Here is a 24,428-nt window from a genome sequence, read left to right as displayed (position 1 = left end):
GCCTATGGCCGAGCTTGCACGGGCCCTTGTCGTGTCATGGGCCTAGCTTGTCCGTGGGCCAAGCTTTGGACCATGCCGAGCCATGGACCAGGCCAAGTTATGAAAGGTCCATTTAAAAAAAAATGTTTAAATTTTTATTTTATATGATTTTTGACATATACAATTGTTTGTATATACAATAATTAAATAAAATAGTATAATAAAATTGAAAATAAAATTATATATAATATATTATCATATAATTATCATATATATAGTATATAATAAATATAAATATATATTTATATATGGGTCATGCCGACATGCGAGTCACACAGCCTGCTCAATCATGCTGTGTCGTGTTGGACTATGTACCTAAAACCTTAGGCCTGACATGATCCATTCCATCATGCCATGCTCAACATGAACCACGTATTGTCGCGTTGGGTTGTAGATAGCATGAACCGATTTACAACTCTAGGGGTGTTTGGTTTAGATTGGAATTTGAATCCAGCATGATCCATTCCATCATGTCATGCACGACACGACTTGCGTATTGTCATGTCAGGTCGTAGGCGGCACAATCTGATTTACAGCTATAGATCCGTTTGGTTTAGATATATAGAAATTGGAATCCCGCGTGCTAGTACAACCCTCTCAATCATGCTATGTCGTGTTGGCCCATGGGCTTGAAACTCCAGGCCTGACATGACCCATTACATCATGCCATGCCCGATATAGGCTGCATATTGTCATGCCGAGTCATAGGCGGCACAACCCGATTTACAACTTTAGATACATTTGGTTTAGATAAGAATTGGAATAAATTAGGATGGAATTTCATTCCCAGTGGAGGAGGGAAATTGCCATTAGACTACAATAAAATTTGAAAAGAAAAAAATATTAGATTAAAGACATGAAATGCAATGAGTATAAGTTTTTTTTGACTGAATAGATTTTTGGCTGTATCTTATTTTTCATTCCTTCCGAAAATTCAAAGGTTTTTTCCTTTTTACATTTTTAGAGTAGTTCCTCAAGGACAAAACTTTGTAAATAAGTTTTAAGTTTTTCTTTTATTTTTTAAATTAAAAGAATATAGAGAAAATTAGTAACCGTTTATTTTTTATTGTAGAAACCGAGAGGCACCAGACGGGAGTAGCACGACCCCACAAATAATACATAAAAGTTGGGGTGCAACACGTAACGGTTTACTTTTTCATTTTTTTTTTACCTCTTTTAAATCATCGGGATGGAAGTATAGCCCGCGTTGTAATTATCGGAATGGAAGTATAGCCCGCATTGTAACATGTAGATGTTTATAGCCTCCTCTAAAAGTCAATTTCTCCGTCCACCAAAAAACGTATTGGATCCGGGTTACTGACAACTCTCGAGGATTGCCCAAACTGTGAAAGGCAACGAACACTTTCTCACTAAAATCGGCAAATTTTGAGCTGAGGATAGTGTAAAAGATTTTCAAACAGTCGGGTAAATTTTATTTCATTTCCTCTCAGGGGTAATTTAAAATATTTGCGGTCTACCAATAAGATTCTCTTGAACTATCATTCCACCTGCTTAGGCTGCTTTTGCTCCGCAGGAGTTTCTAGAGACAATTGCAAATCGTCTGTTCGTGCTAATTTCTCATGGTGTGTTTTGTTTTCTCTACTCCCCCTTCCTCTCTCTCTCTCTCTCTCTCTCTCTCTCTCTCTCTCATTAAAGTTATGGTGTTTCTCAGGCTGCAAATTCTAGCGATTGTACGGATAAAGAGCAGCCAAAGCTGAAACTCTATTCTTACTGGCGGAGTTCGTGTTCTTGGCGCGCTCGCATCGCACTGAACTTGAAAGGTCAGCCTAATCTAATTTTGAATGATTCATTTGTTAATTGATTGAAATTATTTTTACTTGAAACTCTGCCTTATACCGTTTACGTCTCTCCATCTTCCTCTGGTGGCTGCCTGGCTGGATTGTTGGTTTGGTTGTGAAAAGGATTGAGTTACGAGTATAAAGCAGTAAACCTGTTGAAAGGAGAGCAGTTCAGTCCTGGTGAGGAACTTGTGCTTATGTTTCTAATAATATATTTATGCTTGCGTACAGGGTAGATCTTTTTAACGTTATGTGCTTATATACGTAAGCACAGGAATCATAAACGTGGTAGGGAATATGGTGTTATTTATCAAAATTCATGGGTGGGTGGCTTTTGATTGGTCAAAACTCTTTCCATACCATATCTAATTTCCCATGTTTCACTGATTTATATATATTTTTTCACAGGGCTACACAACGGGGGTAGCCCTCCCCCTTCCCTGGTGAGTGGTGGCTGCGGGATTTGATCCCAGGTCTCCGCTCCAACAAGTTAGAGATCCTACCAACTTTTTCTTTTAAGGCAGAGATCCTACCAGCAGAACCGCCATTAGTTGGCGCTGGTTATATGGATTTACATCTATATATACAAGCCCAAAGGCTGAATTGCACAAGTTCATACGTCATGGACTTGATCTCACTTTAATTAAGAACACGCAGACATATTGTACTTGTACAGATACACCGAAGAAAACCAAGGTTTAAGCAGTTTACAATGAAATGTAATCCATGATGGTGATCATCATCTAAGACTTGTCGCAACTATATGGGGTCGGCTACAGAATCTTGTTTTATCATTCCATATTCTGTTCAGGCCATATTTATTGTTAAATTAAATTATGGACGCTTAAATAATTTCTTACTTCTTCAGCCTGGAGTGCAACTTGGATTGGACCGAGTGAGCATTTTACATTGTTTTGAGTTTGGGCTATCAGGCCAGGTCCATTCAAAAATTTGACAAAAGCCCAACCCTAGCCTGCCCAAGTTGCAAGCCTAACTTCAATCTGTGTTGGTCTGTCCTTAGCTCTTCTCTCCACTTCAACTTTTTTTTTGATGAATGAAGATAATTTTATTAAATCAGAGAATTAAGGCATTATAGGAAACCCATGGAGAGGCACAAGCTTTTACCTCTCCTACCAAAGTATTACATCAAGTTAAAATAGGAATAAAACAGAAATAAAAATTATAGTGCAGCCCAAAATAAGTGTTCCCTTGAAGCCCCTTGCTTAGCCAACCCATCTGCTAAGGTATTTGCTGATCTTCCCACCCAAAGAGAGGTAACAGTCATGCTCCTTGTGAGCCAATTAACTTTTCTCAATAAGTCTTTGTATCGCCATATAGCTGAGCCTGGATCTGTCAGCCATCCCACAACAATTTTGGAGTCTCCTTCAATAACCAAATTCTGAACTCCTAATTGTTCTGCAATCTAAATACCTTGTACAGCCGCTAAAGTCTCAGCTCTATTAGAGTCTCCTATTCCCATGAGGCCTCAAAACAAGGCTAAGATGTTGCTATCCTTATCTCTCAGCACCTCTCCTATCCCCGATGGGCTTGGATTTCCCTAGCTGCTACCACCAAAATTCAGCTTTACCCAACCTTCAGATGGAGGCATCCACACTGTAGATATCCTGTGCTTCCTCGTATGACTATTAGCCACCGCTATCCAGTTTCTCCAAATATCATCAAAAGAAAATGTATGAAAGGAGTCCACACTTCTAAACCAATGAATAGCCCTAGTCAAGATACAATCCTCTACAGCCTGAGTGCTTTTTTCCCTTTCTTTGAATGACCTTGCATTTCTTTCTTCCCAGATGTCCACAAAGTAGCTGCTCTAATACATCTCTACATAGTTCTTCCTTTTTTTGTTGGGCACACAAAAAATGAAGGATCAAACAACTGACTTAAGTTTGTGGTTAGATTCCACTTGCACCCAAACAAAGCAAAAATCCAACTCCAAATAGCAACAGAAAAGGAACAAGATAAAAGTAAGTGGGAGCAATCCTCATCACTAGCTCTGCAAAGTACACACCAGTTAGGGGACAAACACATGAAAGGCCTTTTCTTCTACAAGTAGTCCAAGGTATTGATCTTTCTATAAAACACCTTCCATCAGAAAATAATAATTTTAGGTGGAATAAGTCTAGACATATCTCCTTGGTCGGAAAACCCAATTGTCCTGGGGAAGAGCAAAGGGCCTTAAAAAAGGAAGCACAAGTGAAGTAACCTTTTGGATGAGGGGACCATAATCTCACATCCAATCTAAGAGGGTAAAAAAAAAAACACTGCCAAGAATAGACAACAGGTCTGAAACACTACTAAGTTCATCCTTCAAGCCTCTATGAAAACCAAAGTCCCAACTTAAGGAGGAGGGTGAGGCAAGTGTTGGGAGAAAATGAGAGCTTTTTCCTTCTAGAGGGAAAGGGAGTAGAGGGACGGGAACCGGTCCTTAAGTGCAAAGGTACCCACCCAAATGTCTTCCCAAAATAAAACAGAGTTACTAGAGTTGACATCATACGCGACATAATTGAGAAATTGAGGGAGGATACTTTGGATTGCTTTTCGCGGAGTTGCCAACGTAGCTCGACGCGATACACCAACATCTCATCCATTTTCCAATTTGCCATGTATACTATCTATCACATCATGCCACAACCTCTCCCTTTCTAAGGGCCACCTCCACAACCATTTTCCTAAGAGAGCTTGATTCTTGAGAACTAGCCTTCCTAATCCCAGTCCACCCTCCTCTTAACTCCTATTTTAACATATCACTTTTTCATACCTTTGTGTCGTGCCTGGCATGGCCCATGTGTTATAGATGGGCCATGCTAGCACAGGCTCCCATGGCCTGGCTCGGCGTGGCCCAGCACAACCCATATATATGATATATAATTATATATTATATATAATAATTATATAATTATATACATATTTATATGTAATTATAATATATAATGTATTAATATATACATTTTTATATTCAATTTTATTATACTATTTTATTCCAGTTGTATTGTAATTTTTTTAATTTCATTTTATTATTTCATATGTAAACAATTGTACACTTCAAAATTCAAATAAAATAAATTTTAAGATAATTTGTTTTCAAAAAAAAAAAAAAAATTATGCCTCTCATGGCCTGTTTCGGCATGCGGCCTAGCCCAAGATCACCTAGGCTCGTGCCATAGGCCATGCTGGGCTTGACCTTTGAAGTATCCTAGAGGTAGCAAGCATGGCCAGGCTCGACACGACCCGATTTACACTTCTAGGTCCATCTAAACATTCATATTTTTTTTTTTCATTTTTTGGATGCATCTACAAAGAAGAGAGAAAATGCTAACCTAGGTACCAACAACAATGCTTCTTTAGGAGTCACACCTTTAGTACTATTATGAATCAATGCCTCAAAGCTTGTAGGAACCAACACCATCAAGAATTAAATTTTAGAAGTCGAAAATTCACACTTTATCATCTAATGTCAAAACCACTTGTGGATTTTCTGTCATCAATAGGTCCAACCCAATCAACATTTGTATACACCTCAACCTTCAAATGTCCATGCTTTCGGAACAACAAACTAGCACTTGGAAATTTCTTAAGATATTTGAGGATCCTCTCAGCTGCTTCCAAGTAAGTATCCTTGGGAACATGCATTAACCGGCTAAGAACCCTAAAACATAAGCAATATTGGGCGTGTCATGGATAGATACAAAACTCTTCCCACAAGTTTTTGAAATTGCTTCACATCCTTGATGGTTTCACCTTGACAATCACCTAACTTATGGTATGGATCAATAGGAGAATCAGTTGGTTTCACCCCTAGCTTACCTGAATCTTGCAATTGATCTAGGATGTATTTTCTTTGAGAAATGAAGACCCCTTTTTGTGAATGAGCAACTTCAATTCCAAGAAAATACCATAAAGGGCCTAAATCTTTTACCTAAAACTGAGTAGCAAGGAATTCTCTCAACTTCTAAATTTCAGTTTTCCAATCACTAGTGATCACTATGTCGTCAACATATACTTCTTTTTTAATGAATGAAGATAATTTTATTAAACCAGAGAATTAAGGCATTACAGGAAACCCATGGAGAGGCACAGGCTGTTACGTCTCCTGCCAAAGTATTACATCAGGTTAAGACAGGAATAAAACAGAAATAATATTTTAGTGCAGCCCAAAATAAATGTTCTCTTGAAGCCCCTTGCCTAGCTAACCCATCCACTATGGTATTTGCTATTCTTCCCACCCAAAGAGAAGTAACAGTTAGGCTTCTTGTGAGCCAATTAGCTTTCCTCAATAAGTCTTTGTATCACCATATAGCTCAGCCTGGATCTGTCAGCCATCCCACAACAATTTTGGAGTCTTCTTCAATTACCAAATTTTGAACTCCTAATTGTTCTGCAATCTGAATACCTTGTACAGCTGCTAAAATCTCAGCTCTATTAGAGTCTCCTAGTCCCATGGGGCCTGAAAACAAGGCTAAGATGTTGCTATCCTTATCTCTCAGCACTTCTCCTATCCCCGATGGGCTTGGATTTCCTTGGCTGCTACTATCAAAATTCAGCTTTACCCAACCTTCAGACGGAGGCACCCACACTGCAGATATCCTGTCCTTCCTCATATGACTATTAGCCACTGCTATCCAGTTTCTCTAAATATCATCAAAAGAAAAAGTATGAAAGGAGTCCACAGTTCTCAACCAATGAATGACCCTAGTCAAGATACAATCCTTCACAGCTTGAATGCTTCTTTCCACTTCTTTGAATATGTTCCAACTTTAATAAAGTAAGAAAATGTGAAGAAAAGAATAGAAGAAAGAAAGAGAGAGAAGAAAAAGGAGAAGAAAAGAGGGAAGACTAGAAAGGAGAAATCTGTTCTATTCTTCTTTCTGTTGACCCAGGTTGTATTAACATTCTACTAAGGATGAAATGACTACAATACCCTTAGGAAAAATACAACAGATATAAGAGAGAAAGAGTAACATGAAAAAGTCAATACTGACCCTGTTAACTACTTCTAACAATTCTGACACTCCCCCTAAAGCTGGAGCATATATATCATAAAGTTCCAGCTTGTTACAAATATAGTCCATCCTTGAGTGACCCACACTTTTAGTAAAAATATCAGCTACTTGATCTTCAGATTTAACATAGGGATTAACAACCTCTCCACTTGTCACTTTCTTTCTCACGAAATGACAATCAACTTCAATGTGCTTGGTTCTTTCATGAAACACTGCATTAGAGACAATATGTGTTGCAGCTTGGTTGTCACAAAACAATTTAATGGGTTGACAAATTGTGATATTCATCTGTTAAAGAATATCATACAACTCGTATACCATACAACTCTTTCCCACATCTTATTTATTTCTCTATAAGTATTTGGACGATAGACGTTGGTTAGAACCCAGGTGAAACTGTCCCCCACATTCCTGAAGATTAAAGACACAAAAAAATCTCCCTATGAGTTCCTCCACTGATTCTACAACATCCTCCCTCCATAAAGTAACTAGACCTCCAGAGGCTCCCCAAGAAGGAACCGAAGTCCAACAAACTCTTCTTGATCTCCACACACTTCTGACCCATCTTCTGTCCAATTCTGCTAGCTTAGTTTCCTGTAACAACACTATGTCCGGTTTCTCTCTTTTTAGTAAGTCTTTAATTGCCCTTCTCTTTCTTTCAGTCCCCAAACCTCTCACATTCTAGCTGATGATTTTCAATGAAAAACTTCTTTTAGAAAACCCTTCCCAAAAGACTCCACCCTATAGCAGAACCTTTCTTCTTTCTCCTCTACCACTGAATTTGATGTCACCCTCAATATCTGAGATTAATCTCTCCACTTCTGACATTTTCTTCTTTTTCCTTTTCGCATTACCCTTGGTCTTCCTAGTTGATGCACTGACTTGGGCCACCTTCCCCCCTCCCCCAAATTAGAGCTCTTTTGTCACAGTTCTTCTTTTGAGGAGTAACCGCTCGCTCCCTGTGATCTACTCCCTCCTCCTTCTCTTTATACTCCTCTAGCAATGCATAGATATGCTTCCATATCTTCTCTAGTTCCTCCTCCTGTCTCTCTTTAGGTGCCACTTTTCCCTCTCTCAGCTCACTCTATAGTTGCCATTTTCTCTACTCTTCTCCCCATCTGGATCTTCCACTCGGGATGCTAGAGTATCTGTTTCAAACACAGGAGGCACATTATAAGCAAAAACGAATGGACAACAATACTTGTGTTGTTGAGGACCAAGGGAACATCTTCCGAGGGAAGGGAACCAGCGTAAGGAGGCAGGCCTAAACCTGCTACCTGAGATTGGATTCACATTGTAGAGTTTGCGTAGGATTCAATACCTTGTCAACTTTAACAGCCAAGCTAGTCTTCCGGTGCTGCCCATTTTCTGGTGTTACATTACAAATCAAAGTGTTAGGCTCTTTCCCTTCCAAAACCATATCCTATTTTTCCTGAGCTACTGGACTGACTTCCCTTGCGAGTGGAGGCAACACCTGAGCTAGAGCTGTGGTCTTCACTGGCTGATCCATTACTCTCACAACGTCACCCTCAACTGTTTGTGAATCAGCTTCCTTGTTCTCCTGAAAAAGTATTCCGTGCCCAAACTTTCTTCCTCAAAAACATTCCTCGAGCTGCTCAGGTCGATTCTCCCTAAGCTTACTGTATTGTCTAAGTCAGTGTCACTGGAATCTTCCTACTTAGAGTGATCATCCTGCCTAAACTCCTCTAACTCACTTCGCCTGATACTCCTTGGGTTGCGCTTATCCGGTGACAATCTATTTATTCTTGCCAACGCAATCCATTGTAGTGAGCTTCCAGGAGGAGAAAAGTTTGATTTCTCTAAATTTTGGGCTGTTGTTCTCGAAGAAGAAGATAATAGATGACCCTTAACATCTATCGACGCCACTCCCCTGGTCACATGACCCTTTAAGTTAGTCTTGGGTACCTTTAATTGGCTGATAAGCTTCGACCCATATATTAGTCTAATATCTTGCTCTGCCTGTCCCACCTTAGATGGGTCCACAACAGTTGGCCCACTAGGAGTTTTCTCCCCTAGTCAGTTGGATAGCCCATATTTTGAATTATGGGGCCCACTCATATTTGCCTGGCTTGGATTGGGTAGAGATTGGGCCCTATTTATTTTTAATGGACCGAACGGTTCAACTCCCCTAAATTCCTTTGACTTTGGTCCAAAGGAGTTGACTGCCCTCTTTATCTCTTCAGGTGTGTTTGAAGAAAGAGCTTTAATGGCATTTGTTACAGCTAAAGCATATGATCCGTTAGGTGCCCAAGTATTACCTTGTTGATCACATCTAAGGCTTCCCATCTTCGGCAAAGCTTTTGAATTTCTAAAAGCTTGCTCACCCTTTTTTGTGTAATTGTCTCTACCTTGCCGGTCTACCGACCCCTTGTTGCCATGTAAGTTGTTGTTGCCTAGAATTGGCTAGGGGCAACACTATCAATTTGCTTCCGAGCCGAGGTATGGCTGAGTAGTTCCGAGGCCTAGATTGGCTGAGGGCTGGTAGGCTTGTCTTGCGAGGAGTAAAGAAGAGAGCGTCAGAGGCCTCGGGTGAGTACCCGAGGTGGAGACTCCGACGGTCAAGTTAGTGCAAGTGCGGTGCGAGGTGGACGAGGCCTGAGGTGTGAACACCTAGACGAGGCCACAAAGGAGGCTAAGAGTTCTCAAGTTCTTGTTCTTAAGTCCAAGTTCCAGTCCTTTACCTTGAAAGGGTTGCCTCCTATTTATACTTGAGGCCGCTTGGAGGTAGGTGGGCTCGAAAGGTCCGGATGTGATCTGTACGCCGGGGGGGGTCATCCGAAGTCGCCAAGTGTAGTCGCGCCATTGGTTCTGGAATGCACGCCAGGCTCTGTTCCGCATGCACCCTGATTGGGTCCACCTTGAGCGACGCTGTCTAACACGCATAGGCCCGCTATTTCGTAAAGCCATGTGGGCCTACATCATTTGCCCGCACTCTTGAGGTCGTGGTGGAGGTCTGAGCTGAGGACCTCGACTTTGGCCAAAGAGTGCGTTAATTGTACTAGGAGGCGTTGTTGGGCCTTTTAGATAAGGGTCTTGGCTTCGGCTTGTCGGGGACGAGCATGACGTGGCCTGTAGTGGCACCGACATCGTAGAGAATCCAACTGTCTGGGGGCCTCAGCCTCGACTTTAGTGCTCGTAACGGGTACGGTCGAGAAGGGTCCTTGCCCCCTGTCCTATCTCTTGCTGGTTCCCAGGTTATGTCGTGTGAGGTGTCGGCTTCGGTATATAGTGCCGAGGGAGTGATAGTTGGAGGAGGAGGTTGCTACTTAGCCACGTGTCGAACTGGTCCCGTTGTTGGTGATTTGTAACCCGTGAGGGAGATGGATTTCAGCAACGGGTGCATGCCGTGCATGACACGGGTTTCCGCTCTGGTGGGTCAGAGCCATGTACGCGATGGGTTGTGGCGTCACACTCGTAGGAGAGACAAGAGTCAGGCAGGCCGGGTCGCGCGTTTTCTGGTTTGGCATCGTTGGTCAAACCGGTAGACACGACGAGGAGACCAGTTGGCTCGCCTGGCGTCGTTTCGTCTTCCTGAGGTAAGCGACGTGTGTCAGTCGCTAGACAGGGCAGTAAAGGTGGTCGCTGCGCAGGCGTTGGATCGGAAGTGATCTAGACCGTCTATTTTCCTTTAAATAGGGGCCTTGGTCGTGTTTTCTCCCACCACCATTTTCTCCCGCCTTCCTTAGGACTTTCTAGCCTTTGTCTTCTCTAGGTAAATACTTCGCCATCATGTCTTATTCCGACTTTGACCCAGAATGCTATGAGCTCCCAGACCCCTTGGGGGCGAGCTCCTACCGCACCCTATCACCAGCCAGCCCCATTCGAGGCTCTTTGGTGGCTGAGATCCCATCTTCGAGGCTTGAGGTCGAGGTGCTGAGGGAGAGGACTGCCTCCATAGGCGTCGAGTGCAGCCAAATGGGCGATGACTCCCTGTGACAGCACTGCATCGATGATGCCAAGGGAGGCCGAGGGATCCCCCGAGGTGGTAGAGGGGGAGGAAGATCATGAGCCCAACCCAAGGACGGTGGCTAATATGCCGCCCAAGGGGTGACGATTGGTCGTCTCTCTTGCTCGGAGTTAGATAGTACCTTGGGCTTCGAGCAAGTGAAGGCCTTGGGTTAGAAGTAGTACATACCTTGGTCGTATAGGCTTGGGGTCCCTGACATTGGTGATCGGCTGTGGACTCCGGAGGAGGGGGAAATTTGTGTTTACCAACACTTCTTGGAGTTTGGCCTCAGATTTCCCCTCCATCCTCTAATCCTCGAGTTGCTGAGGTGGTACTGCATAACAATTAGCCAATTAGCCCCCAGTGCCCTTAGGACTATCCTTGCCATGCTGGTGGTGGCTCGGCTTCAGGGCGTGGAGTTGACCCAAAAGATCTTCCGTGCCATGTTCGTGCTGAGGCCACATCCTACTAAGGCGAGTATGTATTACTTTCAGCCTTGGAGGGGCAAGCCTGTAGACAACCCTTCGTTTGACCACAACTGGAGGAGCAAGTTCTTCTTCGTTTCTTGTCTTAAGGGTTGGTCATTTAGGTCGGCCTGGGGGGAGATGCACTTAACCGCTGAGAAGCCCATGCCCTTACTTTGTGACGATGAAGCTGACGTGGTGACCCACATTCTCATGTTGGGGATGATCCGGGCCAAGCCCCTAGTGGAGGAGGAGCTCCCCTTAGTTTTCGCCGGGCTTAGTCCTACCCACCTCTCTAGGAGAAGTCCTGCTGTTGGCCCTTAACACGTCGGTCTTTCATTTTACTTGGAGGTATCGACTCATTCCACTTTCTTGCAGAGATGCCGATTTACGCGAAGAGGTTGTTATTGGAGAGGGCCCAGGCCAAGAAGAATGCTCTAGGTGAGGGCATGTAGGGGAGACAGACGCCAAGGAGGTCTGCTCCCTACCCGCCGAGAGGATACCTCGGCCCCAAGCTACAGCTAGTGGAGGGGCTGACCGTGGTAAGAGGCCGACCGAGGGGAGCTGGTAGCAGGAGACCGGTCAGAAGAGGTTGGCTAAGGCACCTCATTCCCCTCAGGGGAAGAGGTTGGTGCACAAAGACCGCCCAATCGAGGGTGGTGAGCGAGGAAGGGAGGTCGTCGTTGCACCAAGGGGGCCTTCAGCAAAGGGGCCCATGACTGGGCCATCATCTGCCCCTTCGTCTTCAACAGAGCCTCGGAAGAGGGGGAGCTTGAAACATGACGACTATTCCACCCTCGGTAGTCCGTTCGGGAGGGGGATTCTATTGATGCCGAGGGGGTCGGCAAGGCTTTGGTTAAGGGGATGATCCCTCAGGGGGATCGTCTCGCCCTGATGAACGGGAACCCCCTCGCCCTTTGGGACCATGGTTTGGATCACCTAGCCAAGGTATGTTTTTCCTTCCGTTGCTTTGTTGGTTGTCTTTTTCGCTTTTTTTGGTTAACTTTGCTGATGGGGATGCTTTCGTTGCAGGTTTGCTGGTACTACGTCGGCTTGGGGGACCGAGTTGGGCTCCTCCTCGATCGCATAAAGAAGCTCGAGGAGAAGAATGAGCGATTCATGGTGCGGGTCGCCGAGGCCGAGAGCAGCCGGGACACTGCCCTCTTGTCTCTGGACGAGAAGAAACATCTCTGAAAGATGCTGGAGGACAATTTGAAGGCGGATAAGGCTCAAATTGTTGAGCTTTAGGAGTCTTTGAAGAAGTCCGAGCTCGATCGCGTCTAGCTTGATGAGGCCGTGGTGGCAGCCTAGGTGCGAGCGACGAAGGCCGAGGCGAATGCGAAGGATGCCGTCCTCATTTGGAAGACGTTGGTGGAGTACCAATGATGCCTCACTGACTACGAGGCTGACTCCTACTTGGAAGGGATCGGGGATACAAAGCTTGAGGTGCTGAGGTTGGCTTCGGATTTCCCGGTGGGCAAGTTGAAGGTCCCTCTAGATGTTGAAACTCTTCCTGCTGAGGTCCCTATTGCTCTTGGTGCCGCTGAGGACTCTGTTGCCCCTCCTACCGAGGGTGATGCGTAGGCGGCCTGCCTTTTGGCATAATGCCCCTACAAGATGATGACAGCCCTGCCTGGTTTCAACAACTTCACCGTCCTTAGCCTCCCTACCTACATGAAATTCTCAGCCCACATGAAATTCCTTCTCACTTTGCATGGACACTAATAGCCGCGACATCCCAATGCTGTTTTCCTGGTTCCATTTTTCATGCTCTGCACTTCCAGATCTAGGTTCTTTAATCTTCCCATTGGTAATACCCTAATTTTCCCCTTGCAATGATATTACAACTTAATTTCCTTCGAACGCTCTAAATAGTTAAGTCCATCTAGGGGAATAGCAACCATCAGGAAGTTCAAATTAATCTCCCCACTGTAAATAGACGATACACCAAAGGTATCTGAGTCCTCAGGAGCCATAAAAGTTACTTTAGGTCATCTTGACAATAAATCCGATTGAAATATGAGAAAGTAGAGAAGAGAGAAAGGAGACGGAAGAAAGGAAGAAGAAAAAGTTTGGAGCAATAGAACAGTGCTGGCGGTGCCAGCTTTTATTATATTATATAGGGCAACAGAAATAAGAAGGGAAAAGACCCTTGTGCCCCTACTGTAAGTACAATAACAAAAATAACAGAAATAAAAGAACCAAAATAAAAAATGCTTTAACTAGCCAAACAGACCCTAACACAAATAAATAATTTATTTCAACACTTCCCCTCAAGTTGGAGCATAGATGCTAATCATGCCCAACTTGTCACACAAATCATTGTGTCGCACACGATGAAGACCTTTGGATGGGTGGAGAGCAAAATATTTATCCTTGGGTGGGTGGGGGGAGAATAATTTTACTCCAGAGTGTTTTCTCAAGCTTACCAACCTATTATCTATCTTTATTGAAAATACCAACTAAAGTGGTTGAGAGAATTGAGAAGATTCAGAGAGATTTCCTATGGGGGAGGGAGTTGAGGGGGAAAGAAATTTCACTTGGTGAATTGGGTTAAGGTTTGTAAAACGAGATGGGAGGGCTGGGGCTAAGAAGAGTGATAATCTTCAATAGGGTCTTAATGGGGAAATGGCTAAGGAGATTTGGCTTATGGAGAGAGAGGAAAACTCATTGTGGAGGAGGGTTGGGAAATATGGGGTGGTGACTGGTAAGGTTCGGAATCTAGAGAGGTGAGGGCTTCATGGGGGTGAGTGTGTGGATGGGGATATGATATGCTTGATGGGTTGGATGTGGTACTTTTGTTTTGTGCACACAAATACATGTTTGTGCATATGGGTTTAACGGGATTGAACAGGGCAGAATGGCAGAACAATATTCATGTAGCAGACCTGATATAGTTGGGACAAGGCTGAGATGATAATGTTAATGATTTGTTGTCTGGATGATCCTTATTTTCGTTTTAATATTATCAGACTGGGACTTGAAACTAGTAGAAGATCAAGATTGTAATCAGTCTTGAATCCTAATAGGTTTTAGGTTTACAAAATAGAAGAAAAGTGAGAGAAAGAAGAGAGAATAGAAGAGAAACAGGATAACACAAGTGGTTGAAAGGAGGAACAGATTCTAACAGATCTGCCGCCGCCACTTTCTTATTATTTATAAGTTATGTTTAGTACATAATGGAAAGGACACATCTGCCCTTAGTACTTACATAATAAATAAAGTAAATAAAAGCTGAAATAAATAACTGAATTAACCAACTGACTCAAACTAACACTACTATAATTGAAACAAATAACTACACATGCTGTCCTACGAACACAGTGGGGACCACTGCAGTGGGGCCCACATCAGTGTTCTCTATGAAAGAATGGTAGGATCCATCTAATGGACGCCATAAAGGTTGCGGAATGGGTGGGCGAATTTCAAAAATTTCCTACCTTCTCTCAATTGGGAATCATATTCCCTAAATTTAGAATACACTATTCAAGGATCCTACTTGAACCATAATCAAACCAGATCTGTACCAAAAGATAAATGGGAGGAATATACCTGATCCGGAGAAGCAGTATCTCCCAAAGTTGGTGTTCACGCCCAAAGAATGCTCCAAGATCCGTTCCTGCTGAAGATGACACAGCTGTGAATGGAACAGAACCAGCAGGGTGCGTCCTACACACTGGATCCTTCACAAGAATCCTCTGGAAGTACTAAACACTGAATCCTTTTCAGTCTTTCTTGCAAGACTGATGTCAAGAACAGATTTCTTGACTTTCTTCTCTGCAAAGATCTAATCTTGCAATGGCAGATGGCGGCGACAGGAGGAGATTTCAAAAACAAAAAGGCTGAACTTTTTTTCTGTTTTTCTGGAGAGTATGAATCAGATCAGATTTGAATTCGCAGGAGGTATCCTATACCTCTTCAAGGTGGTTCGAAATCTCCTCCTTACTTCTTGATTAAGAAACCTCCTTTTTAGGAGTTATCCCAATCCAAATCAGTATTTGGATAGGGGATAATCTTAATCCTTTCTGCAGATAGAGTTAGCTTACTCCTGATCTTATCAGGAGGTTACCAGATTCAAATCTAATTTGAATTTGGTCTCTTAGAGTGGATAAGGCTAAAAGGCCCAATCCTTTTACTAACTTTAATCTCAAATTCGCCCCATGGATGGGTGATCATATCAGCCCACCTCGAAATGGGCTTTTGGCCCATTAAGTGTTCAGTGTCTAATTACTTTCCAATCTGCTGCCCAGTTGGGCTTCTTTGTATGGCGTGGGACCCAAGCATTGATCTACACATCAGCCACATGGGTTCGGCCCAGCCTTTAATACAAGGCCCAGCCGAATTCACTGAAAAACTCAATGAACCCCTTGAGTCCATCATATGGACCCTATGGGCCCAACACTTACATTAAGTGGTCCCTGGGCCAAGCCATCTTATAAAAACCCAGGGACTGTGGGCAGGTGCAAGATTAGCCCATCAGGTATTATCCTCAATGGTCTTACACTTAACCTCTCAGCCCTTAATGATCAAGCACTGCCCGACAAGAGAGGACCTCTCCCTCGGCTGCAAGGAACAGTGCCGCACTCTCCTCTCACATGGATCCCGGGAATTAAAACCATTTGCAAACAATTCGAAACCGAACATATATATATATATAAATATATTAATTTTGCAAAACAAAATTCCAACGATTGAAATCAACTGCCGGCAGTTTGGTTTCCATCAGAGAGAGTGCATTCCCGATCATTACCCTTTGTCCGACAAAGTGGCTGATTCTGTCACTATGATCACCCACTCAGATGAATTCTCAAACTGCCCCAACATACCCAGGTTTTGATCCCCGCTAAGGATCTCACTGATTGGCATATCAAAGGCAGCCTGATCCAACACCTAGTGAAATGTCATAATCGAGTCTAGGGGTCAGGTGTAACTTTCCAGTTTTGCCCATCTATCTCCAAGGTCCAGGGCAATACTGGAAATCTAGTCCGGTTCAAGGATTCAAGTAATCCCATACTGCATGTGCCTCGGGTCTTACCCTGATGGCTGAGACAGGCCATCCCAACACTTGGTGGCACACCAGTATCAGCCTTGGCAGGATAAATCTCCCCAAACTTATCCAACGGCTGTGAACATTTAAAAACTAACATGAGTCTCTATAAATGTCCAGTTTTAGGGTTTCACACAGAATTAAACCAAACAACATGAATCAAACATGCACTTTATTTATTTCCACTAAATAACAAAAGTACATCAAATCAGATTGAAGCTAAGGGCATACAAAACTGTCTAACACTCTACACTCCCCCTCAAGTTGGGAGTAGATATCTATCATTCCCAACTTGGATAGGTCTATCTCTAACTTCTTCCTTGGTACAGCCTTGGTGAGGATATCCGTGAGCTGCATATTAGATGTGATCTACGGAAGACACATTTCTTGTGATGTGACCCTTTTCGCACAAAATGTCGATCAACTTTGATATGTTTAGTTCTGTCATGCTGCGCTTGGTTGTGGGCTATATTAATAGCTGCCTGATTATCACAATACAACATTAAGGGTTTTTCATAGTCAATACCCAACTCTTGAAGTAGTGACCTCAGCCATAAGATTTTAGCCACTCCATTGGCCATTGACCTGTATTCAGCTTCAGCACTGGAGCGGGAAACAACACTCTGCTTCTTACTCTTCCAAGAGACAAGGTTACTTCCCACAAGGGCACAATATCCAGAGGTAGACCTTCTGTCATCAACACTCCCAGCCCAATCGGCATCTGTATAGACTTCCACCCTCATGTGATTATTGTTTTTGAGTAGTATACTTATACCCGGGCATCTCTTCAAGTATGCTAATATTCTCTCTGTCGCAAGAAGATGAGAAGTTTTAGGGGAGTGCATGTACTGGCTAACAACACTAATTGCATAGCTGATATCCGGCCGAGTGAGGCAGAGATATAGGAGCTTTCTAACCAACTGTTGGAACATAACTTTGTCTTCAAGAGGCTCCCCGCCCTCTGCACTAATCTTGTGATTTTGTTCGATGGGTGTATCAGCCGGCTTAACCCCCAACTTTCCCGTTTCCGCCAACAAATCTAGAACATATTTTCTCTGAGAGATAAACATCCCCTGCTTGGATCTAGCAACCTCAATACCCAAAAAGTACCGTAGTGCACCAAGATCTTTCACCTCAAACTCTTGGTGAAGGAGCTGTTTAAGGGACTCAATCTCATGATTGTCATTTCCTGTCACCACAATATCATCAACATATACTGCAAGTAGTGTCAGAGAGGACTCCACCCTCTTGATGAATAGTGTATGATCCGACTGGGCCTATACATAACCAAACTTTCCAAGGGCTAATCTGAACCTATCAAATCAGGCTCTAGGTGACTGCTTCAAACCATACAATGCCTTGTTTGTCGGCAAACCTTCTTACCTATCTCTGTATCATAGAATCCAGGAGGCAACTGCATGTAAACCTCTTCCTGTAAGTCTTCATTCAGAAAGACATTTTTAACATCCATCTGAAACAGGGGCCAAGAATGATTTGCTGCAAAGGATAACAAAACTCAGATGGTGGTCATCTTGGCTACTGTGGCAAAGGTCTCCAAGTAGTATATACCATAAGTCTAAGTGAACCCCTTTGCAACCAGCCAGGCTTTGTACCTTTCAATAAAGCCATCAACATTATGCTTCACAGTGAACACCCATCTGCATCCCACCGGTTTCTTTCCTTTTGGTGGGTCAACCAGTGCCCAAGTATTATTCTTCAACAGGGCATCCATTTCAACTTGCATTGCATCTTTCCATTCTGGAACTGATAAAGCTTCTTGCACTGTTCTTGGAATAGGGACATTGGCAATGGAAGTGAGATAGGACCGGTAAGATGGAGATAGACGATCATAGGATAAGAACTGTGAGATGTTGTGAGCTGTAGAAGTGGTGCAATGTCGTTTCCCTTTGCGAATGGCAATAGGGAGATCAAGGTCATCCACAAGAGAGGAAGTGGCAACAGTGAGAGGTATCTCAGTAGGCTCTGGATCTGGAGCCGCAAAAGGAACTAGAGCTGGCCGGGACTGCCGATGATTAGGATCAACCTGCCTGCATCGCCTGTGTTAGACTCTCAACTCCGCTCCCTCTGACCACCCTCACCACTACAGCCTTCATCATCCAGTGGAATAGGTAAAGGAACAACCCCACTTCTACCAGCCCCACCTCTACCAGCTCCACTTCCATTCTCACTGCTCTCCCCCTGAGGAAAGAAACTCAAAACAGCCCCACTCTCACTGCTTTCCCCCTGAGGATAAACCCTAGGATAATAGGGTGTCTCCTTAAAGAAGGTGACATCCATGGAGACCAACCGTTTCCCTGAAACCGGATGATAGCAGCAATAACCCTTTTGAGTTTGTGCAAAACCAAGAAAAATGCATTTGGAGGCCTTAGGTTCAAACTTGGAAAGATGAGGCCCGAGAAGCTGAACAAAATAGGTACAACCAAAGGTTTTAAGGGGAACAATGAACAACTCCTCGTCTGGGTATAGAAGGGAAAAGGGGGTTCTCATATCAAGAACCCGGTAAGGAACTCGATTAATGAGATAAACTGCTGTGAGGATAGCATCACCCCAGAAGCGAATAGGTACATTGGAGGTAAACATAATGCTTCTAGCTACCTCCAAGATATGCCTATTCTTCCTTTCAACAATGTCGTTCTGCTGTGGTGTATAAGGGCAAGTGCTCTGGTGAATAACTCCATGGCTAAGAAGGTAGGAGGTCAATGGCTGAGCAAAGTATTCATTTGCATTATCAGTTCTAAGGAATTTGATTTTGGTCCCAAACTGAGTGAGAACCATCTGATGGAAGTTTTGGGTCAGAGCAGGAACCTCATCCCGAGAACACATAAGATAGACCCAAGAAAAACGGGTATGGTCATCAACAAACAGTAGAAAATATCTGTACCCACCCATCGAAGAGATATGATATGGCCCCCAAACATCAGTATGCACAATATCAAAAGAGGAATTGCTCCTTTTATTACTTAAAGAATAAGAGGTTCTACAATGTTTGGCAAACTCACAACTCTCACACCTCAACTTTGATAACTCAATAGACTCAAATAAAGCAGGAAACAGACTTTTCAAAGACTTAAAAGACAAATGACCTAATCGGTTATGCCAAAGCATAACCGAACTCACAGACTAGGAAACAAAAGACTTCTTATCCACTGACTCCTCTTGACGAGAACTCTCTCCAAGCAGATAGATCTCGTTCGTCTCACGGCCAGTCCCAATCACCTTCCTCGTCTCCAAATCTTGAAAAACACATCGGTCAGGGAAAAAGGTTACTGAACAGTTCATGTGTTTCGTAATACTATTAACTGAAAGCAAGTTAGTATGAAGCTTAGGAACATGCAAGACAGAAGATAAAGATATAGTATCCGATAGTTTGAATTCTCCCTTGCCCGAAATGGGAACAAGAGAGCCATCAGCAATGGACACTCTATCTCAGCCAGAGGACAAGTGATAAGAAGTGAACAAAGATGGCAAGCTAGTCATATGGTCAGATGCACCTGAATCTATTATCCAGCAGTGGTCAGTATTACCTGGAGCTGAAGCATGGTAAACTGAGGCTTGAGTACCTGAATGTGCAAATGCAGATGTGGCAGGAGCTGATGGTGATTGAGATGGCTGAGCTGAACTCCCAACTTCCTTTTCCAACTGAGGGCAGCCCGAACAGCAGATAAAGTCTCTAGGGATGTGCCTGATGAGGATGCTGAATCAGTGTTCACGACCACAAGAGCATTACCGTTCTTATTTCTTAGTTTTGCTGGGACCAAGTGAGGATGTAGCTTCCAACAAGTATCTTTTGTGTGTTTGGGTTTCTTGCAATGTTCACATACCGGATCCCGTTTATCTTCTTTCTTCCGGTCCCTTTCTGAGTCACCCCCTAGCTTAGGTTTAATAGCTGTCAAGGCTGGGAAAGAGGGCTGAGGCTGCATCATGACTTTCCTCCTGGTCTCTTCACTATGCACCAGGGAGTATGCTTGAGAAAGGGTCACACTATCTCTTGTCAATATCTGTTGTCGCACAATTTCATAATCTGAATTCAAACCGGCCAGAAACTCAAATACCCTATTTGTCTCGACTTGCTTTCTGTGAGTCTGTGCATCTTTGGGACTCTCCCACTCAAGGGTCTCTAGATGGTCAATCTCATGCCACAAGGATTTCAAGGTAGAGAAGTAGACAGAAACTGGCTTCTCTCCTTGTTTAAGGCTGTTCACCTCACACTTCAGTTCATTGGCTCTGACAACAATAAGGGGTTAGGAATAGGTTTCTTTCACAACATCCCATATCTCTTTGGCTGTCTTTGCCCACAAGAAATTTCGGCTGATATGTGGCTGCATAGAATTACACAGCCATGCCATAACCAAATAGTTCTCTTGAACTCACTTGGTGTATGTTGGGTCCTCCTTGGAAGGTTCTTTCACATCTCTCAAGAGGTAACCCAGTTTTCCCCTTCCTCCAATAGCCATCATGGCTGATTGAGCCCACTCCAAGTAATTTGACCCATCAAATCTCATAATTGTAATATGAAACCCGGTTTCAGATACACCACCAAAATTGTTGTTTCCAAAACTACTTTCTCCCTGACCCTTAAACTCCATCTTTGATCAAGAATCAATGACTACAAACTGTTAGAGCCACTATACCAGAAAACAGAGTAAAACAAGCAGGTTTGAAATCTGATCTGAAACCAACACAAAACTGATATGAAATCTGATATGAAAACAATCCAAATCTGATATGAAATCAATCGCCTATCACATTATATGCAAGAAATCAACTCAAATCTGATCTGAAATCAATCGACATGCACAGTACCAGGCAGCCTGTCAATCTGAGATGCTATTTTTCTGAAATCACTACTGTGGGGCCCACTGCTGCGAGAGCAAAATTAGGGTTTCAACTGTAGGTCTGAAATAAGCGTGCAGCTGCACTGTCCAAGCAGTCCGCACAAGTGGGACTTGTCGTAGGGCAATATGAAACCCTAAAACTAATCACCTCTGAGAGGGGGGGTGGGTTCGGCCCAACAATCAAACCCTAGAAATAAACTTAAAACAGTTTGGCAAGTCAAACCCTAGAAAAAAACTTGAACACAGTTCGACCGCCCTTTCTAGACAGGTCCAACCTATCTCGACTGATTGCAGTCTCTGAAATTCAATAAAAAAAACTTATGTACTTCGGTTTACTGTCTTCTAGGGTTACCTGAACCCTAACCTTCGCTGCTTCTTCCTGATTACCAACTCTCTGCAAGCTGCGACAAGTCTTCAACCGCTGCGAACCTCTCCTGGTAATCTCCAAGATTCAGCCACCGAATACTTCTTCAAAGCTTCCAGCCCTAGCTGGTCCTCATGTGGTCGGCTGGACTAGACACACATGAGAAGCCCTAGATAGGTTCTGATACCAAGTAGAAGATCAAGACTGTAATCAGTCTTGAATTCTAATAGGTTTTAGGTTTACAAAATAGAAGAAAAGTGGGAGAAAGAAGAGAGAATAGAAGAGAAACAGGAGAACACAAGTGGTTGAAAGGAGGAACAGATTCTAACAGATCTGCCGCCGCCACTTTCTTATTATTAATAGGTTATGTTTAGTACACAATGGAAAGGACACATCTGCCCTTAGTACTTACATAATAAATAAAGTAAATAAAAGCTGAAATAAATGACAACTGAATTAACAAACTGACTCAAACTAACACTACTATAACTGAAACAAATAACTACACATGCTGTCCTACGAACACAGTGGGAACCACTGCAGTGGGGCCCACATCAGTGTTCTCTACAAAACTAAATTTTTGTTCCATTCTTCTGGAAAATAGAATTCGTTCCTTTCTTATCTTTCTGCTTCAAGATTTTCTTATTGTCTTCTTTTCCCTGGTTCAAATGTAGAATTTTCAAAGCTAAATCCTATTAACTATGTGCCTGTCCTGGTTGATGAAGACATAGTTATTGCTGACTCATTTGCCATTCTAATGGTTAGTGGATACCATCTTTTCTCCTGTATTCTGTCATAATTGTATTGTTACTTTTGAATTTTAAATGAAAAACTGTTTTAGTATCTTGTAAACTTCTATCATTCATTTCATTTTATTCCATGCATGTACAGTATTTGGATGAAAAATATCCTCAGCATCCATTGTTGCCTTGTGATCTTCAGAAAAAGGCCATCAATTTCCAGGTAACATTGCAATTTTGGTTATTCCTATTTTTGTAATGACATTGATTTTGGTGTAAAGTTGCAAATCACGTTCATTGGCCTTTGGAGCATCATTCTTTACAGAGTATAACATGATACCATGATACCATCACAAAGTGACTCATATTAGTTTGATGTGATGTTTTAGAATTTATTAATGTACTAGTTGTATTTTTTCAGTAATAGAATAAAATTTATTACAAAACAGAAAAGATACAAGAGGAGAGAAAGATGACCAGTAGTCACCTGAGAGAAGAGAAAGAAATTAACCTCCCAACATAAAAAAGAACCTTATCCACCCAAACAAACAGACCTTAAATACTCACAGCATCAAAATTAAAATCAAAAGACAAGCCAAACCCCCCTCAAACTCAACAACCAAACAAAAAAAAAGAAAAAAAAACATCGAGCACCAAACCAGGAAACAAAAGACAAACTTTGAACAACTTCGCTCTTCCAACAACAATAGAATGAAAAACACCCATAATTACTTGAAACCACCATCAAAATTAGCCTGTACTTCTTTGTTTCTCTTGTTGAATTTCTTTACCTTCTTGATCTGCCTTATCTCAAAAAAGACTTCCTCTCAACCTACCGAACACTTTGGAGACTTAGAAAATTTCTGGTTTTCAAAATGTTTTCTGCATTAGAGAATTTCTCCACGTACTTCTGGTCTTTATGACTGGCCATGATTCTTTCTAACTCCAATGCCGCATTTTTCTTAGAAGTTTGATCAACAACTTCAACTTCGCCCTCAGGGGTGGTATCCCTTTCTAAGGTGGTTGGAAACAGGCAATGTCAAACACCAACAAACTTGAAATACTTGTCCAACTCCTCCTCCCTACTTCCAAAGGATATTTTTCTTCCCAACTCCTTGAACACTTTCCTTGCAAATTCCTCCCCTCCAATAACATGCAACCCCAAAAGTTTACTCAACTACACTTCAAAATTTACCATTATCTTCTCAGGTAATCCATACCAAGGCTGCTCTTGTTATCCTCCACAAGCATATTCCCCTTTTCTTCTATTGCCTCAAGAAACTAGAGTTGAATAAACTAACCACATCTTGTTGGGGAACTCATATACAACCAAAGAGAGAATAGAAGTAATCCCAAATACAAGTCACAAAAGAATAGGAGATTAGTAAATGAGGAAAGGTTTTACCACTAGACTTACAAAGGAGACACACATGAGGAGAAAGGCAATTGCTTCGCCTTCTTTTCTATAGCATGTCATAGGTGTTAATCTTTCTTTCCCAACAAAGAGCATGTACTTTAGGAAGATTTGGTTTGCACCAAATTTCTCTCACCGGAAAATTCACGCCAAAGGTTTTGAATTGATAAAAAAGGTTAAAGAAGGAAGCACAAGAGAAGAGGCTTTCAGGACTAGACTCTACCATCCAAGAGATTTTGATCCAAAAAGACCTTTTCCAAAACTGAGAGTAGGATAATAACTTAATAAGTGATTCACACTCATTATCCTTCAGACCCCTTCTAAATCCAAAGTCCCAATTTAAGCCATGTTCTTAGGGGCAAGCCAAATCTAGAAATAGGTTCATTCTTAAGGTTTGTTAATAAATAAAGTACAAGGAGTTCTTAAGGTTCAAACTCAGTGTTAAAAAAACTTTTGAGATGAACAACTTCCTGAGTATCATTACCAGTAACCACAATGTCATCAACATTGACAATCAGAAGGGTCACTAAGGATTCTCTCCTCTTAACAAACGAGGTATTATCCGACTTGTAGAGAAGATGGGCCGAATGGCCCATATGCTGTTTATCCTTTTTTTATCTTTTATGTTCTTTGCTGTAATGGGCCTTAATCTGGGTTTTATTCTTTATTATATTATGTCTTTTTTATTTGGATTCTCTATAAATTACTAAAGTTTAACTT

The 24,428-nt window shown here is 42.6% G+C and overlaps 1 protein-coding gene across 4 annotated transcripts in view; it reads left to right on the top strand.

Moving 5' to 3' along the window:
- Positions 1–1,243: 1,243 nt before the first annotated feature.
- The window catches only part of LOC148853054 (glutathione S-transferase zeta class-like), a 119,102-nt gene continuing 95,917 nt past the window's right edge, over positions 1,244–24,428 (top strand). For 2 of the 4 annotated variants that reach the window (XR_016098748.1, XM_088942852.1), the window contains exons 1-5: positions 1,500–1,622; positions 1,712–1,820; positions 1,962–2,018; positions 22,229–22,314; positions 22,446–22,517. Coding sequence is in view for 2 of the 4 variants with exons in the window: in XM_088942852.1 (XP_088798978.1) it covers positions 1,620–1,622; positions 1,712–1,820; positions 1,962–2,018; positions 22,229–22,314; positions 22,446–22,517 (327 nt within the window). In the remaining 2 variants the exon portion in view is untranslated. Of the gene's footprint in view, positions 1,465–1,499; positions 1,623–1,711; positions 1,821–1,961; positions 2,019–22,228; positions 22,315–22,445; positions 22,518–24,428 lie in introns of those variants that run through there. The other 2 variants (XM_088942853.1, XR_016098749.1) reach the window with 2 other exon arrangements.

The sequence above is a fragment of the Nelumbo lutea genome, chromosome 5 (genome assembly GCF_056320005.1).
Source record: "Nelumbo lutea isolate HS-2025 chromosome 5, American lotus-T2T, whole genome shotgun sequence".
Taxonomy (NCBI): domain Eukaryota; kingdom Viridiplantae; phylum Streptophyta; class Magnoliopsida; order Proteales; family Nelumbonaceae; genus Nelumbo; species Nelumbo lutea.
This window is presented reverse-complemented; position numbering and strand designations above follow the sequence as displayed.